This window comes from Idiotropiscis lumnitzeri, chromosome 17 (genome assembly GCF_059441095.1).
Source record: "Idiotropiscis lumnitzeri isolate Australia: NSW breed Sydney's pygmy pipehorse chromosome 17, RoL_Ilum_1.0, whole genome shotgun sequence".
NCBI classification, from domain to species: Eukaryota; Metazoa; Chordata; class Actinopteri; order Syngnathiformes; family Syngnathidae; genus Idiotropiscis; species Idiotropiscis lumnitzeri.
The window spans coordinates 4,944,531-4,959,345 of NC_142407.1; the positions used below are offsets into that span (position 1 = coordinate 4,944,531).

General features: G+C 40.1%; 1 protein-coding gene across 1 annotated transcript in view; it reads right to left on the reverse strand.

The window, feature by feature from the left end:
* Nucleotides 1-2,170: 2,170 nt before the first annotated feature.
* LOC148319820 (rho GTPase-activating protein 26-like) overlaps nt 2,171-14,815 on the reverse strand; it is a 62,489-nt gene continuing 49,844 nt past the window's right edge. The window contains exons 18-25 of the mRNA XM_088279355.1: nt 11,496-11,601; nt 8,768-8,927; nt 8,305-8,449; nt 7,875-8,061; nt 5,784-5,819; nt 4,879-4,989; nt 4,224-4,315; nt 2,171-4,023 (exon numbers count right to left, since the gene is read on the reverse strand). Of these exons, the coding sequence (XP_088135481.1) occupies nt 3,935-4,023; nt 4,224-4,315; nt 4,879-4,989; nt 5,784-5,819; nt 7,875-8,061; nt 8,305-8,449; nt 8,768-8,927; nt 11,496-11,601 (926 nt within the window). The 3' untranslated portion in view covers nt 2,171-3,934. The remainder of the gene's footprint in view (nt 4,024-4,223; nt 4,316-4,878; nt 4,990-5,783; nt 5,820-7,874; nt 8,062-8,304; nt 8,450-8,767; nt 8,928-11,495; nt 11,602-14,815) is intronic.

Below are 14,815 nucleotides of genomic sequence, written 5' to 3' on the forward strand. Positions count from 1 at the left end.
TCTGTGGGATGTGCCATAATCATGAAAATCCAATGAATAAAAAATTTAAAAAAAAACAAAAAAAAGTTATTTGTTTGGCCACTTATAATAAGACCTTAGTTGCTGTGTTGTTCTGCTCCTCTCTGATGAGGACATCCACGGGATTTCATAGTGATACTGACTTTTCTCAGTTGTCCCAGAAGGAAAGTTTGTGTCAAAGTTGACTTGATTTGGTATATTTGTCACTGTCAGACAAAATTCACCCAAATGCGCTTTCCGCACAGACGTTGCGTCTTGGCGCAGATAAATAGACACTCTACAAGTGCTTTGAACTCAAACGGCAGTGACACCTGGGATCGGAATGCTAAGATGAACAAATATATTTGATCCACAAATGGACCAATCAGTAAATAGTGGATTACAATGAAAGGTAAACTGTTCTCTTCATCATGCTGTTGACATTTTGACATCAAATTGACGCAAAGTGTCGTCGGCAGGTTGAGTGGCAGGGAGGCTGACAGAGTCGTTTTTGCCATTCACCAATCACTCGTCACCCTCGCCTCGGATCTAATTATCTGCATGCGTAAATAAATAATTTCACCCAAAAGCCTCAACGTTTTATTTGCAGATTACTCTCGCACAAACCCTCTATTTGCCGAAATGCGTTCAGCTTCAAGATGTATACATATCTACAAAACTAAATGGGAGACGGAGAGGCATACAAAAAAAAAAATCCAAACCAGGAGACTGTTTTTTTCAATATATCTGCTCAATCGGAATCACTTTAGCAAGTTCTCACATTGCTGTCTGATTGTTGTCGGTTTGTGTTCAAAGGTAAATGCGGCGTTGAATATGTTCCTCTCGTGGAGACAATGTAAATGCTACGGGTTATTGTGTGAAAGGGCTTTCGTGAGGTAAAATGTTGTGACCAAAGCTGAGGAGCCAACAACTTAAAAAAAAAAAAAAGTATTCAGTAACATTTTAGGTAGCACTTACTACACATCTTATTTTGAAAGGCATCTTTTCTTTCTTTGGATCTGATCACTGTTGATGTTGAGGACATACTGGTCACTTTAAGCCACACCCACACCAAAAAAAAACAATACAAAAAAAGTAAATTAAAAATGGAATGTAAATCACGTGTAAATCGACCAGAGCCGGAACGAAAATGCACTACGTTCATGTTGGTCGATGAGAGTTTATTTTGTATTAAGTATCACCTTTCAAATTTTAAGGGCCGATCACGTTTCGCTGGTGTGTATGGCGTAATGTTTTGTTCGTATTTCGGTTCAATGTAATAAATGCAAACACAATGTACAATGTTTGTTAGAGTGGGAGGGGAGTATATATATAAAAAAAGGACAAATAGTTTCTGATATGACTTGTGTATTATTTACACCCGCTCTGTAGTCAGTGTCAATATTTTTACCTCTTTGATTCAATGTTGAATTCTCTTGTGTTGTTATTTGGTTGACTGGCGGGAAGTGATTTTGACTTGAGAAATATTACTCAATAAAGTCAACTGTTTTTCCAACCCTTTTGCTCTCCATCTCTGACTAAAATGTGCTAAAAACAAGCAACCTGCAAAACCTAGTTTTGCCTACTTTGAGAATTGTCAAAGTCTCGCTAAATGAGCTCAATACAATATCAGTACTTTAATACAGGGTGACCCAAAAAAAAAAAAAACAGGCCCCAACTCTAATTAGGCCCCGTTTCTTAGTGTTTTGTCCGAATTAAATGAAACTTTGGTCAAAATTAGAAGCGGTACAGAAGATGGATGGATGGATATCTGCATATTAAACTAAGCCTAATTTATGACTTTTTAAAATCACGCAAAGCAGATTTTTAACCCTTTCGTTAATTTTGATCCAACCACTTTCATTGGCTGTATTTCATACAGAATCCAAAAAAATTTCCATCAGCTGGTGTGGGGCAATTTGGATTTTCAAGAGTTTCAAAAAGCCGTGTTTGCATGGTTTGAAGCCAGCCTGACCGGCCACTGAATCACATCTTTTTAGTGTTTCGCATTTTGCCACAATATACACAACCCTGACAAAATTTAAGCTTGCTCACTTGCTGACAAATAGTTAGTAGGTGACCTAAAAACAAATCCCAAATTAAGAAATAACTTTATAAGTATATTGCACGTTTCAGTGCAGGCAGAATATGTATTTCCACACACCACAAAATAAACATTTTGAAATGTTTTATTTGATTTTTCTGGCTCCCCAAACACGTGAGAAATGTGACTGCTGCATAACTAACTGAAATTATGCATTTAAAAAAAAAAAAAAGAAAGAGACATCCAGAAGAGCGGCCGCAACATTTCTTTCATTCAGCAATTCCACAATTTTTAAGGCTGTAAATAAACTTTAATGATACCAAAAAGCATCAAAGCTGGAATAAAGGAATTAAGTTAATACGCTAAGAATGCAAATATAAAAATGTCATACTTAAAAAGAAAAAAAAATCATCAAATGTATATGTAAGTAGATATGTACAAAGTCATTAAAACACCTCAGCTCAGATTACAAGAAAGTCTCATAAATAAAAGTAGTCTCATTTCACATTGACGCTTTGTTTTTTTTTTAAACTCCCGCTTGAGTTTCTTGTTAGCGCTGTTAACACTTTGGACACACGCGGGCAAACGCCAACTTTGTACACAGGAACACGATGGAGGCCCGCGGCAGGGCGGCTTATGCTTATTTATTCACAAGATGTACTTTGCGATGGAACGAAACACTTTTTTTTCCAAATCAAGTTTACTCAATATTAGCGTTAATATTTACCTTTTGGAAGGTTTTCTGAGACGAACAAATTTGCAAAGTTAATAATCCTCGTTTAGTGTTACTGTTTTCTTCATTTATTGATGTTTATTTACTCAACTGCAGATTGGGGAAAATGTTTATTTGAGTTTTAGAATAACACCAAAGGACATTTGTTTAATGTCCCGCCACAAACCTCTAACATTATAATTTTTTTATGCATTTGTGTCGTAAATCATTCCTTTCATTTGAAACAAATGTTTCATTACTATTCTATTTTGCCCCAGAATACATTTCAGATGTTTTGGTCAGTTTTTGGATGGGAAATGCATTACTGTGTTTTGAACTGAATAATTTGATTCCTTCTGATAAGCAAAACATGGCATAATGCCATCACATTTACACGTGTTGTATCGACACTTTTAATAAGGTTTTGAAATTTTGAAAAAGAATTTGGCAGTTTGATGTGCTGGATAAGAATCCCCTGAGTGAGGCTTACAAGCTATGTAGGGTCAAGCATTAAAAAAAAAGTGCCTAAACAGCTGGTTACATGTTTGAAATTGCTTGCATTTTTTTTTTTTGATCCCTGGCTTCTGCATGGAAAGGTGTTGACTGACCCGCCCTGGGGGCCTCCTACAGCCTCAAACAATATCCAGGCACAGGCTTGTAGAAGAAATAATCATTTTAAAAATGCTCTTAATTTCGTTGGTGGTGGATGTGTGTGTGTGGGTGTGTGCGCGTGTGTGTTGGAGGTGGTCTGTATTCAAATCCAATGTGACAGAACACTTCAATTTGCCATCAGCATCTGCGGGAAGATCTCCATAAGCAGTCAGTGTGATTCAAAAGAAGACAGAAAGGGAGAAACAAGCTAATGTGCATCAGTTCCTTTCCGCTCTCAGGCGCACACGCGCTCACACGCACTCGCACACATTCCAGGCTCATTAGCACATCGTCTTTGCAAGGACTTGGGAAGCCATCCAAACTAATCCAATAACAGCTGGAACCGCAGAGGCTCCCTCCAGTGCAACTCCGAGATCTCGCCAAAGTCTGCGCTTGCGTCGCATCAGCTCTCCCCCCACGAAAAAAAAGTGAATTCCCGGTGTGTAACATCAAGTGTGCTCCCCCCTCGCACTTGCAGTCCAGTTTGGTCTCGTCCAAGTCCAGTGTCGTCCTTTGCTTCATTTGGTGCGCTATAGAAATTCCACATAGTTCTGAGGAATCAATCCTATTCGACCATCCAGAGTTCCTTCCAGCCAGCCCGGCTCTCTGGAGGCATGAACTACACCAGATAGTACACAAAGCAAATAAAACACATTTACTACTCTGCTATTGTCCAGAAAGCAGTCAAACTCCCGACAAAAAGGTTTCCATAATTCTTTGGCAAATACACTGGAAATTGTCCAGTGTCCTTTTTTTTTTATTCTTTTTTACTTTTTTGCAGTTTTTCGTTAAGTGTGAAGTGAAAAAGGAGTGACTCACCATTGTCGAAGATAGTGCCAGCAATGAAGGACAGCTCGGAGTCGTGCTCCGCCTTGCAGGCGTAAAGTGCCCGAGCTCGCTTGCCAGAAACGCTGCAAGCAGGCGAAGAGCAAAAATAGACATTACAATGCTTTTGGAATTGGTTTCATTGTTGTGGTGAGAGTTGGTGTTTAAGGTTTGGTCTGGGCTAGTGGGAAGAGATAAAGCACGGCCGGAGAGAATCGAACTGAAAAGGCTGACTTCTGTAATTCCAAATATTCAAAGGGATTGGAATCATGGGAAATTGGAAGTAAGTAACATATTTTTTTTTTGGCCCGACTTTGGGGTCAGGAATGGCTTGGTTCTGAGGATTGAGATAGTGTTTTGGTTCACCTTTATAGAACACCTGCACACCCCCGATCATATTATCATAATAAGACACGCCTATTTACTGAGAAATTTAAGAAACTGTAGAAAAATGTCCTGTTTAGAAGCTAGAGCGCCACAAAAGCACATTAAGAATCTCCCCTAGAGGATTCAACATTTACGAGTAAGAAAGCTTTGATGTCTAGGCAATTATGTGCGCTGTTTCCCGGGCAACCGAGGAGACAATGGACAGTGGCAACATACGGTGTCATTTAAGCTGCGCAGACGTGAACATGCGATGGCGACCGACCTGATTGGGGAGGAGTCGCTGGAGGCCGACGAAACGGGCTGCGGACTGGACGGCGCTGAGAACATGGGCCAGGATGGAGACCGTGGTGAATTTGGACTGGAAGATGATGCACTGAAGATTCACGGAAAATGGAGATGCTTCAGTGGTCTGCTCTGTTCTTAATAGTCATCATTTGCAGTGATGGATATGTGCCAAGGCTCGAAATAAGACTTTTCCCATCATTTGCTCTTCATCAAAACAGAATAGCAAAACTGAGCGAAACAGGCTTTTTATTTAGTTCCAATAATTGACCTGCTGAAATGGTCCAAAAAGGTTTTGCTGGCCTGGAAGTGCTCACGTAAGCAACACTTAAGTAGTCGAAAATCGAGGCAAGCACGATGCTACTTAGCTAACTAGCAATGAGCTTCGGCCTGCTAATTAAGTGCTTGGGTGATTAATTACACTTTTCACAGACTGGATCGGCTGAAACTAGCCTGTAGGCTTTAAAGTATAGTGCTAGATTAGAAAAATATTTCTAATCACTAAAGTTTCCATTCAAAAATAGAAAAAAAGTTTAAACCAAAATTCATATTTGTGTTTGAAAATGCCCCAATAATAAAATGCTTCTAGACAAGAAAATACGGTTTGGAAGGCAAATTTAAGAAATAAAAACTGTTGATTATATACAAAAGAAAACAATTGTTCATTTGTTAATGTAGTGATATTTTTAATGTTTAATAAAACTCTCACTTCAGGTATCTGTAATTAACCTCAATGCTCCTCAAAATTTGGACGTGCCTCCTCAGATGAAGTCATTGATTTTAAAAATTGCTCCTCAAAGATACGTATGGTGTTCAAGGAAACGTCTCTTCAGTAGGTGTTATTGGTCAACAGGATTAATTAAAGCATTCTGATTCTATCCTTACCAGACTGGAATGCTGCTGCGGGTTTTGGGGTTCAACCTAAAAAGACAAAACGACAACAGTAAAATGGCAATTCAGCTCTCATCTCGAAGGTTAACTTTTTTTTTTTAAATACGCGTTTATAATAACGTAAACTATCTTCGCAATTTAAGTGTTTCAATGACTTTTGTAAGAAACTTCTGAAGTCACAAAAATTATTTCATCATCACAAATTAAACTCGCAAGTCAAGGTACTAACTCAGGAAATGATCTTTGTATAGAACCTCGAATCGATTTAAAACTTTTGCCATTTTCAAATGAGACAATTTAATGACTTTGGACAAGACGTTTTGTTCATTCAGATGGCCGTCATGTTAACTGACAGGTTAGTGCAGGGATAAGGAGCTATTATCGCTAATAGTTACTGCACGTTCAAGAGGATACATTAAAATGCAATGTTAAACATGAACAAAGAGTTGCTGTAGATGAATGTTTTATTTCCGGGCTGACGTTTGCGTGAGCAATCAAAAGCTCTGTCTTATCTCGCCCTCCATCTATTCAAGGCCATCACAGAAAAAGACAACAACGCAGGTTTCCTTCCGCAGTTGAGTGGCAGCAAACTGCAAGGCAGTGTGAATTATTTATTTATTTATTTTTTGGCCACTCCGCTTTGCTTCACCCGTGGCCGGCAAATCGCTCAAATGTTCCATTCGGCCGTCAGTCTCGGCTGATTTTTGAGAGCGAGGAGCCAATGACACAGCACGTATAGAAAAATACCTCATCACATCGTGGGCAGAAGTCCACACGAACGAGTTCCATTTACTAATCCAACTACGAGACTCCATTTTTTTTTTTTAATACAGTGGGTAACGTATTTAACACTTTGGTAAAGAAACTGGATGGACTTTACATTTGTTCCTGTGGGGAACATCAATTATAAATAAATTAAAGACTCCAGTGGAGTGCGTAGGCGAGAGACAGCTGAGCCAGTTCAACGTTGCATTAATTCAGTTAACTTCCAGATATGCCATAGGGGGCAGCACAGTGGACTAGCGGTTAGCACGCCCGCCTTACTGGTCGTAGGTTTGCCCTCATAAAAGGCAAGCTTTGATTTTGGTTGATTTTTCATCTCTGGTAGTTCCAGTGGAAAGAGGACAATTCTGTAAAGCAGCAGTTTTACGCCATTCATCATTAGAGACTAAGTAGCTGGTTTCCTGTGCGCTTGCGAGCACAAAGTCACACTCATGGCTGCACATCATGCTCTCATAAAGCAACTCATTACAGCTAAATCACATTTAAAGTGCAGCAGATGAAGATGGCAAGCCGCCAGCCCGAAGTCGGCTTGCGATTATTATTTTTTATTTTTTTTGTCTCACGGCCTCGTCTTTCCATTCTTGTTGTTGGCAGTTTAAAGACATTTAAGGAAAGGATGAACAAGTATATAGCCCAAGAATTTAACACAACAGTTTTTTTAACAAGCTGTGGGAAAACAACAAGTAATAATGTTGTAGAACGGGAGTAGCGTGCAGTAGCACTGCTGACTCACAAGAATTCTGTGGGTTTTTTCCACACCATGATGATGATTTCAAATCTTATCCAATAGCAAAATGTCTTAATTTATTTATTTATTTTTAGCATGACAGTCAGTCAATTTTTCCTCTCTCTCCCGTTTTCTTTGTACTTTTCAAATGTCAAACACATCAGAAACGGATACGTTGCAGACCTTTTAAAGTTCTTGGAACAACTTTCCAAATCTATTTTTCTCTCATTTGTTTTTTTCTTGTCCCCCTAAGCATGTGTCTTAATGTGGTTTGCGGGAAGCACCTCAAGCAACACACACATTTAATCTCAAGATTGTAGTATTCCCTCCTCTAAATATGGTTACAATTTTGCTGACCCCAATTTGCCACAGTGCGCGTTATTTCCTTCCCCCCTTTCATGGACATCATTGACATTACTAACACTTCCAATTCCATCAGTTCAAAGATTTTCACGGTGAAAGCTGTCAGGCACGCACAATCTATAATGAGTGAGTGAACACTCAATTTAGGCTTGGCTATTTGGGATCGTAATGATCAAGTCGTCAGGTCTCACGGTGCGTTTTGTGGCACTCACAGTGAGCTAGGACGGATGTGTCTGGTGTCGTGCTCGCCATCGTTGCTGGTCAGGCTGTGTCTGGGCGTCAGACCTTGGCTTCCGCCGCTACTGCTGCTGCTGCTGCTGCTGTTGCAGTTGGCCGAGGACGGCACAACCTGCTGCAGCTCGCCCACTGCGGCGTTGACGACGCTGTTCCTCTTCTCGCCTTCAACAATCAAGGACAGTGTGATTAGTGAGACCAAGCAATCATTCTCAGCATGTGTTGCACTTATTTTTTTATTTTTTTTGGTGCAGTCAGGAGATGATGTGGAGATTTGCACGAAATTGACCGTGAGTAGGTGCATAGATGAAGCAACTAAGCAGAGTTGTGAGCTTGAAAAATAATGAAAAGTGCTCTGAACAATGATCAAATGTTAAATTTGCATTAGTAGTTTGGTGTCTGGCTCACCTTTGAGGGAAAGTGTCGGTGTCTGGAAGAGTGTGAGAGGTCTTTCAATACAGGACGGCGCTTTGCTTTCAGTGCTTCTCCTCCTCATCTGGTTGAGCTGAGAGTTGGTTAAACCTCCAGCAGAGCTCGGTGCGTCTTTGAATATCTGCGTCAACGAATCCAGAAGATCCAGATATGCTGTCAAGTCTGGCAGTGGAACAAAGCGGGGCATATGTCGCATAGCTAAGGCATGCCACCAACGGAGCGACGAGGCCGAATGCGACAGATTTGTAATACCAAAAACGTCAATTTTCACGTTTGTAAGCCTTCTAAGGAAGGATTTTTCCCTTTAGTGTAAGAAAAAAAAAAATTAACAGAAAATATAGTTGTTACTCTCCGGAATACATAAATAAAAAATGTACATACAGTATTTTGTCAATTCACCGTATATGTACAATAGTGCACACACATACATTGTACGTACCTTCTCGTGGTGCTCAATGAGGATCTCAACTACAATGTTCTGGAACTTGATGTCCATGATGGCTGCCACCGTCTCTTCCTGTGGGCGGAGTAGAGTCGGCCCGAAAACCACACCCAGGTTGGCCACAGTCATCAGGTTCTGCTGGTGGTGATTGGCCACACTGTGGTGAAAAATCCCAAAAAGTCGGGAAACGTTTGCAACTTTTGTTTTTCAAGAGCTGAATATAAGTCCACACTGACAATGTTTGAAAATCTTTTGTCTTCTCAGAGTGAAACTTCAACAGCGCTGAGTAGATTACAATCATAAAGACATGCATTATTCACTGAGAAATTAAAGCTTCTTTGTTGCCCCAATTTGTTGACTATTCATTAAAACAATCTCTTTTTAAGTAATTTGGGCAGGCAGAAAACAGAACTTTGATGAAGTTGAAGTTTCGGGAAAGAGTCTGAATTGATATTGTAAAAGCTTTTCAAACCTTACTGAAATGCTAACGACGCACCTATAACGCAATGTCTTGTCATTTGTGCTGGTACACAGGTTGGCAAGTACAACACTTGAAAATGTACTTAGTAGCGCTTTGCAAAATGTCCAATTTTCCATTTGCTGCACAATACTTCATGTCTTCTGCTGCTGATGTAAGCTATATACTGTAAACCAGAAGGATTAGAGGCCAGTCAAGAGCGTCACCACAAGTCTGCTTACCAGTATTAGACATATAACTCAATATAATGGACGTGTTATGAGGCGAGCTCTCACAGTAGCAAAATTTAGGTTGTTTAAGGTCCAAACCTGACTGACAGACAAGTCACAATTTTGTCAATTTGAACTGCCTCGAAGCAACGTAACATACTGCACACTCCCCTGAAAAACTATTAATAGAAGAATGTTGGCACTGTTCAGTTTTTAATTCCAGGAACTTGCATCTGTATATGATACAAACCTTAACCTAGCCATTTTTAATGTAAGCAAACCTATTGGAACACAAGAACTCTCGTTTTGTAATTTGTGTTTTGCATACGAAGACGAAATTAACACTCTTAAGGTGTGTAACCAACATGAAAAGCGGACAGCTGCCCAACGGTGAGAAACGAGATCTATTGTGAAGCTGAGAGAAGATGGAAAAGCAATAAAGCCACTGAACAAACTTTGGCCCCAAAACAATCATTTGGAATTCCCTGGGGAAGAAAGAAATTCGTTTGGGGTAAAACAGACGTCAAACTGGCAGTCAGAGGAAAACAACTGACAGAAACATTTTGAGAAATGTATGGAAAGAACCGAAAACATTTTGGAAGTGACATCGGCAATTACATCCAGATGGCAGGAGTGACGGTATTACAATCAATTGCTGGCAGCAGACTTCAACAAAACTATAGAAACTTTTCCAAAAAATGCAATCAGTTTATTAGCAAGAGGAATAGGAAGGCGCATGGATGCGGTTGGAATGTGCCAAAAAGTACAGAGCCGAGCCTCTAAAATGCTGGGAGAAAGTTTTACGGCATAACGAGACGAAGATGATACTTGGCCAAAGGATTTGCTCATGAGCACCGACATACAAGCTGATCTGTGAAGCACAACAGACGTAATATCATGGCTTCGACTTGCACGTCTTCTTTTGGGATGGGCTCATTCGCCTTCACAAAAATAACAAACACAGGACAGCGGTGTCCAAACGTGTTCATTTGAAGGGCGCCTTTATAAAAATGAAAGGATGCAAAGGCCACTTTAAAATGATTCAACTATAATTTATTTAACATGCGAAAATCAGTCAGGGAAGCGATTCTATATTGATTAAATGTTTTAATTATTTTTGAAAAATAGCTACAAAACTGCATTCCGTTAATGATCCGGCAAATAGTTTAGGTTCCCACATTAAGAACCAATACAAGAGCAAACTGTCGTGAGGTGACTAGTTTTAAAACGGTTACTTGAGGATCACACTACATGCAATGGGCCGCTGAAAAATGGACGGCAATGCCACAAATGGCCCCCGGGCCCTAGTTTGGACACTGATTATCTAACATGTGATGTTAGAAGTCAAGGGAAAACAGAAGTCAACCATTTTTCCTGCCAATAGAAACCGCAAGATAATGACTCAAACCACAAAGAACCGGCTAATAAACGAGTCGACAGCAAACATACGTGAATAGTCGCCACTGTGCCAATACTTTTGGAGGGGAGTGTAAAATCCCTCATGAAGAAAATAAAATCTTCTGGTCAGTCTCCAGTGAGTGAAAACAAATGGACTTGCTGTCATTTTAGCGGGTTGGTTGCGTTTGAAAATGAATAACAATTTGGTGATTTGCAGATCAAAACACGTCAAGTGCCTCCATTACAAAAGGAAAAGCTCATTGTTAAAAGAAAGCCACACTCATACACAAGCACTGGCCTCACTATAAAGTTGTCTTTTTAAATGAAAGTAGCCCATTCCATTCTGTGCAACTTTGAGTCTGTTTATTGATATGAAATCGTAGCTTCCTTGTCTAATCACAGTCTGGCTCAAATACAACCCGGCCAAAAAAGGTAACAGAATCATTTCACTGAATACTGGATTGTGTCCTTTTTTTCAGAGCAAACCTCCAGTAGGAAAAAAGATTATTCCCAATTTGACACCTTCCTGAGGATGGAGAACCATACAACTAAATGTCAAGCTTTACTTTGGCTAACATCAAGCGGTGACACTCCGGATTTTGATTAGTTATTGTTTTATATGTTATTAAGTTTCACCTACTTGGACAAATGTTTCATGAGCAGCTCCAACATCTGCCGATTCTTCTCAGGCAGTCGGTGCACCAGCCCGTGGATCTCTGTCACCCTGGCCTCGGGGTTGTCCAACTCTGGAAAGCAGGGGGGTGGTAAAATGTAAGGGGAATAAATATAAGACATTGAAGTTTGCATCGTCAGTTCCCAGTTGACACTTTGAGCAAAGCAAGTATGGGTCTATTACGGGAATGTGCGGCGTCCTAGTGAAGGCTAACCAACGTATCTTTCAACCAAGTGGTCCCCAACCACCTGGTCATGGACCGCTAATGGGCCGTGGGTCACTTTGGACTGGGCCGGACAGAAGAAAAAAAAACTAAAACAAAACGTGCAGTTGACGTATGTCAAGATGCTAATTGTCTCCGTCGCATTACGCTAATATGAGACACAAGCCTGCAAGCCACGGTTCACAAACTTTTATGGCTTGAACGAACATTTGAGAACAAGTGTCATGTTTTCTGTAAATTGCTCATCAACAAAGCCCACAAAAAGATTCCAGTATAGACAGCGACAAGAAATGAAATTCTATTGTGCAAATTGCTGCTCACTGCTGCGTTACCATTTTTTCACATGACCTATTTATTTTCTAACCAGTTTTCCAGGGCTTAGCTCAATAGCAGCAAAGTGCCAAAGGCACATTAAGGAAGTCATAAAAGCACTGCAATCCGCCCTTGGTTTCGTCGGTTCGGTTGGAACGAAGTAAAAAGGCCCAGTGTAGATGTTTTTAACATTTCCCAAGGTGAACAGGAGGAGATGCAAAAAGCAGATTTTGAAGGGACGATTAAAAACGAGGTGCTTTCCTGAAGAATAACTTTATGGTGAAGTTGACTGAAAAGCTGAGTCATACGTAAATAACGAGCAATTAATCAATCACGATCAAAAGACTCCATGGAGATGACAGCAGACGCCCTCGGGTGACTGGCGCTGTCAACAACAAACAACAAGCACTCAACTACATCGTCTCTCACAAGGTAATCAGACTCGCACACACTTTCTGCAAATAGATGCACCCACAACGGGTATGTGTCCGCAGTAGCAATTTTGCCTGTCAGGCAACATAAAATAAGAAGCATTTCGCAGTAGCGTGAATTGCAAACAGCAGCCAACAGCTATTGTTGTTGTTGTTGTCATGACCACAGTAATTAAAACAAGTCCAAACAACTCCTGATTGTGTTTGTGTTAGCGACTGCGCTAATGCTATTGTTGAAATTATATACGCATGCATCCATGTATATTTCACCATATTTCCTCAAACAAACCTATAATTAATGCTGTGCTCTTAGACGAACAAAATTGTACTAATTGTAATCCTGTTGGTTAATACAGTATTGTTGACACACACACACACACACACACACATTAAAGAGCTAACTGCTATTTGAGCTACATTGCTAACCAAAACAGCACAACATACCGCTCATGTCAACAGTCTCTGGGATGAATTAAAGTGTACAATCTTACTACATTTTGTAAGCAAACACCCTTTGCACGATCTTTCGAGAAATAAGTAAATAATCCACACTTGCATTTCACTGTAGTAAAATTTCCTGGTGTTACAGTATTAAATCAAATGTAGACCTTCTGGCAAACACTGATCAGTGAATGTACTATATTGTGTATGCTACTTGCAGGGCAATGTTCATTAACATTTAATGTTCATATAGTTGACGCAAAAAGAGGCTTTGATGGTGTAAGAAGATCATTTATTTACCTCATATAATAAAGAATTGGTAAATATAAATATAAATCTACTTTGAATACTAACACGGCTACCCCATTTCCTGGCTGCTTTTTTTGTTTAAATAAACGATTCATGTTTAAGATGGTCAGCTGACAGTGGATTATTAAAAATCTAACCTGTATGTGCTGTGCTCCAGACTCTTTAGTTGGATGTGAAAATCGTCTGACTGTCATCCAGTTTAGCAAGAAAAATTCAAATTAAGAAATCGGACACACCTCGAGATAACTCAACATAGTATGTAATGGTGATCTTACCATCATTATATTAATCGTTCTCACTGTTTCATCAGGTAAGTTGATCACCTCTCATTTGTATTTCACTGATTGTACATTTTGAATAATGCAACATCAAACCGGTAACTTTTCATGTTTGGCAACTGTCCAACATAGCTGCCTTCTTTTTTCTTTCTTTGATTTCATTGATTTATCACCACTGATTAAGTGCCAATAAATGGCAGGTCTGATTCAGACGACCCTCGGATACATTGCAGAGGCGGAAAATCCAACAATAAGCCAGAAACAGTACACAATGGAAGAATGATGGCGCAGGAAGAGGTAGGATGTTTGAACAAAAATTCCCAGAGACTGGAGAAGAATGTTTAACTCAATGTCCTTTATGGCCACGTGGAAAAATGTACATTAATCCATTTTCTATCATCGCTTATCCTCATCGGGGTTGCGGCACAAGGAGAATATGCAGACTTGACAGAAAGAGCTGAGATTTGAACCCTGTACCTTTTGACAGACATGCCACCACTGCCCTGCCTCGCTTCCAACAGCTAACTGAGACTGAATCAAAAGCATCATTATTTTATTTTTTTTTGCGATTACTTCGAATCAGAGGGGATAAGATCTCTGTCGGGCTATGCGTGGATAAGCATAGACTAGTTGTGACAATCAGGAACACCTCTGTTGGTTTGCAGTCATGTAACACATTTCCATTTTGTCTCAAGCGCCTCAAGACACGATTCACAACGAGCCACCACGAGTAACTGCTAAGAGATGTCAACATTTGTCTGAATATTTGTATACAAATGGTTCACTTCTGTCAGATATCCAGCTTGTGCCCATTTTCCCCCCTTTCACTATATTATAGCCCTCTGCTCTGCCTGTAATGGGCATTTAAAGACAGTTAAGCGGCGCAGATTTGAAACCAGATGAGGAGTGAGAAGCCAGATGGGGGCCTGTGGGCTGGGCGGGAGTAAATGCAAAACAGAGGAGGAGCGTGGCAGGGAGTTCATGTCGGGACGGTGTCCTTAAATCACCTTGAAGCTTCATTTAAAAAAAAACAAAAAAAACATTTGGTGTGAAAACAGTGCCGTAAACGCTACGGATTTGCACGTATGACTTCACGCAAAGTCATGCAAATTAAGGCAGACATTTAAACGAAACCAGATGCTTTAATCGGCACCAGAGGAATTTTAGCTCTATATTTAAAAAGTGCTAGATTTTCATTTTTTTAATGATTGGGACAAAATCCTAAAAGTAAGCCGATTGGCGTCAATTCCCTGTGAATGCAGGCCAGTACACTTTTCTGTCAATTTTCATGCC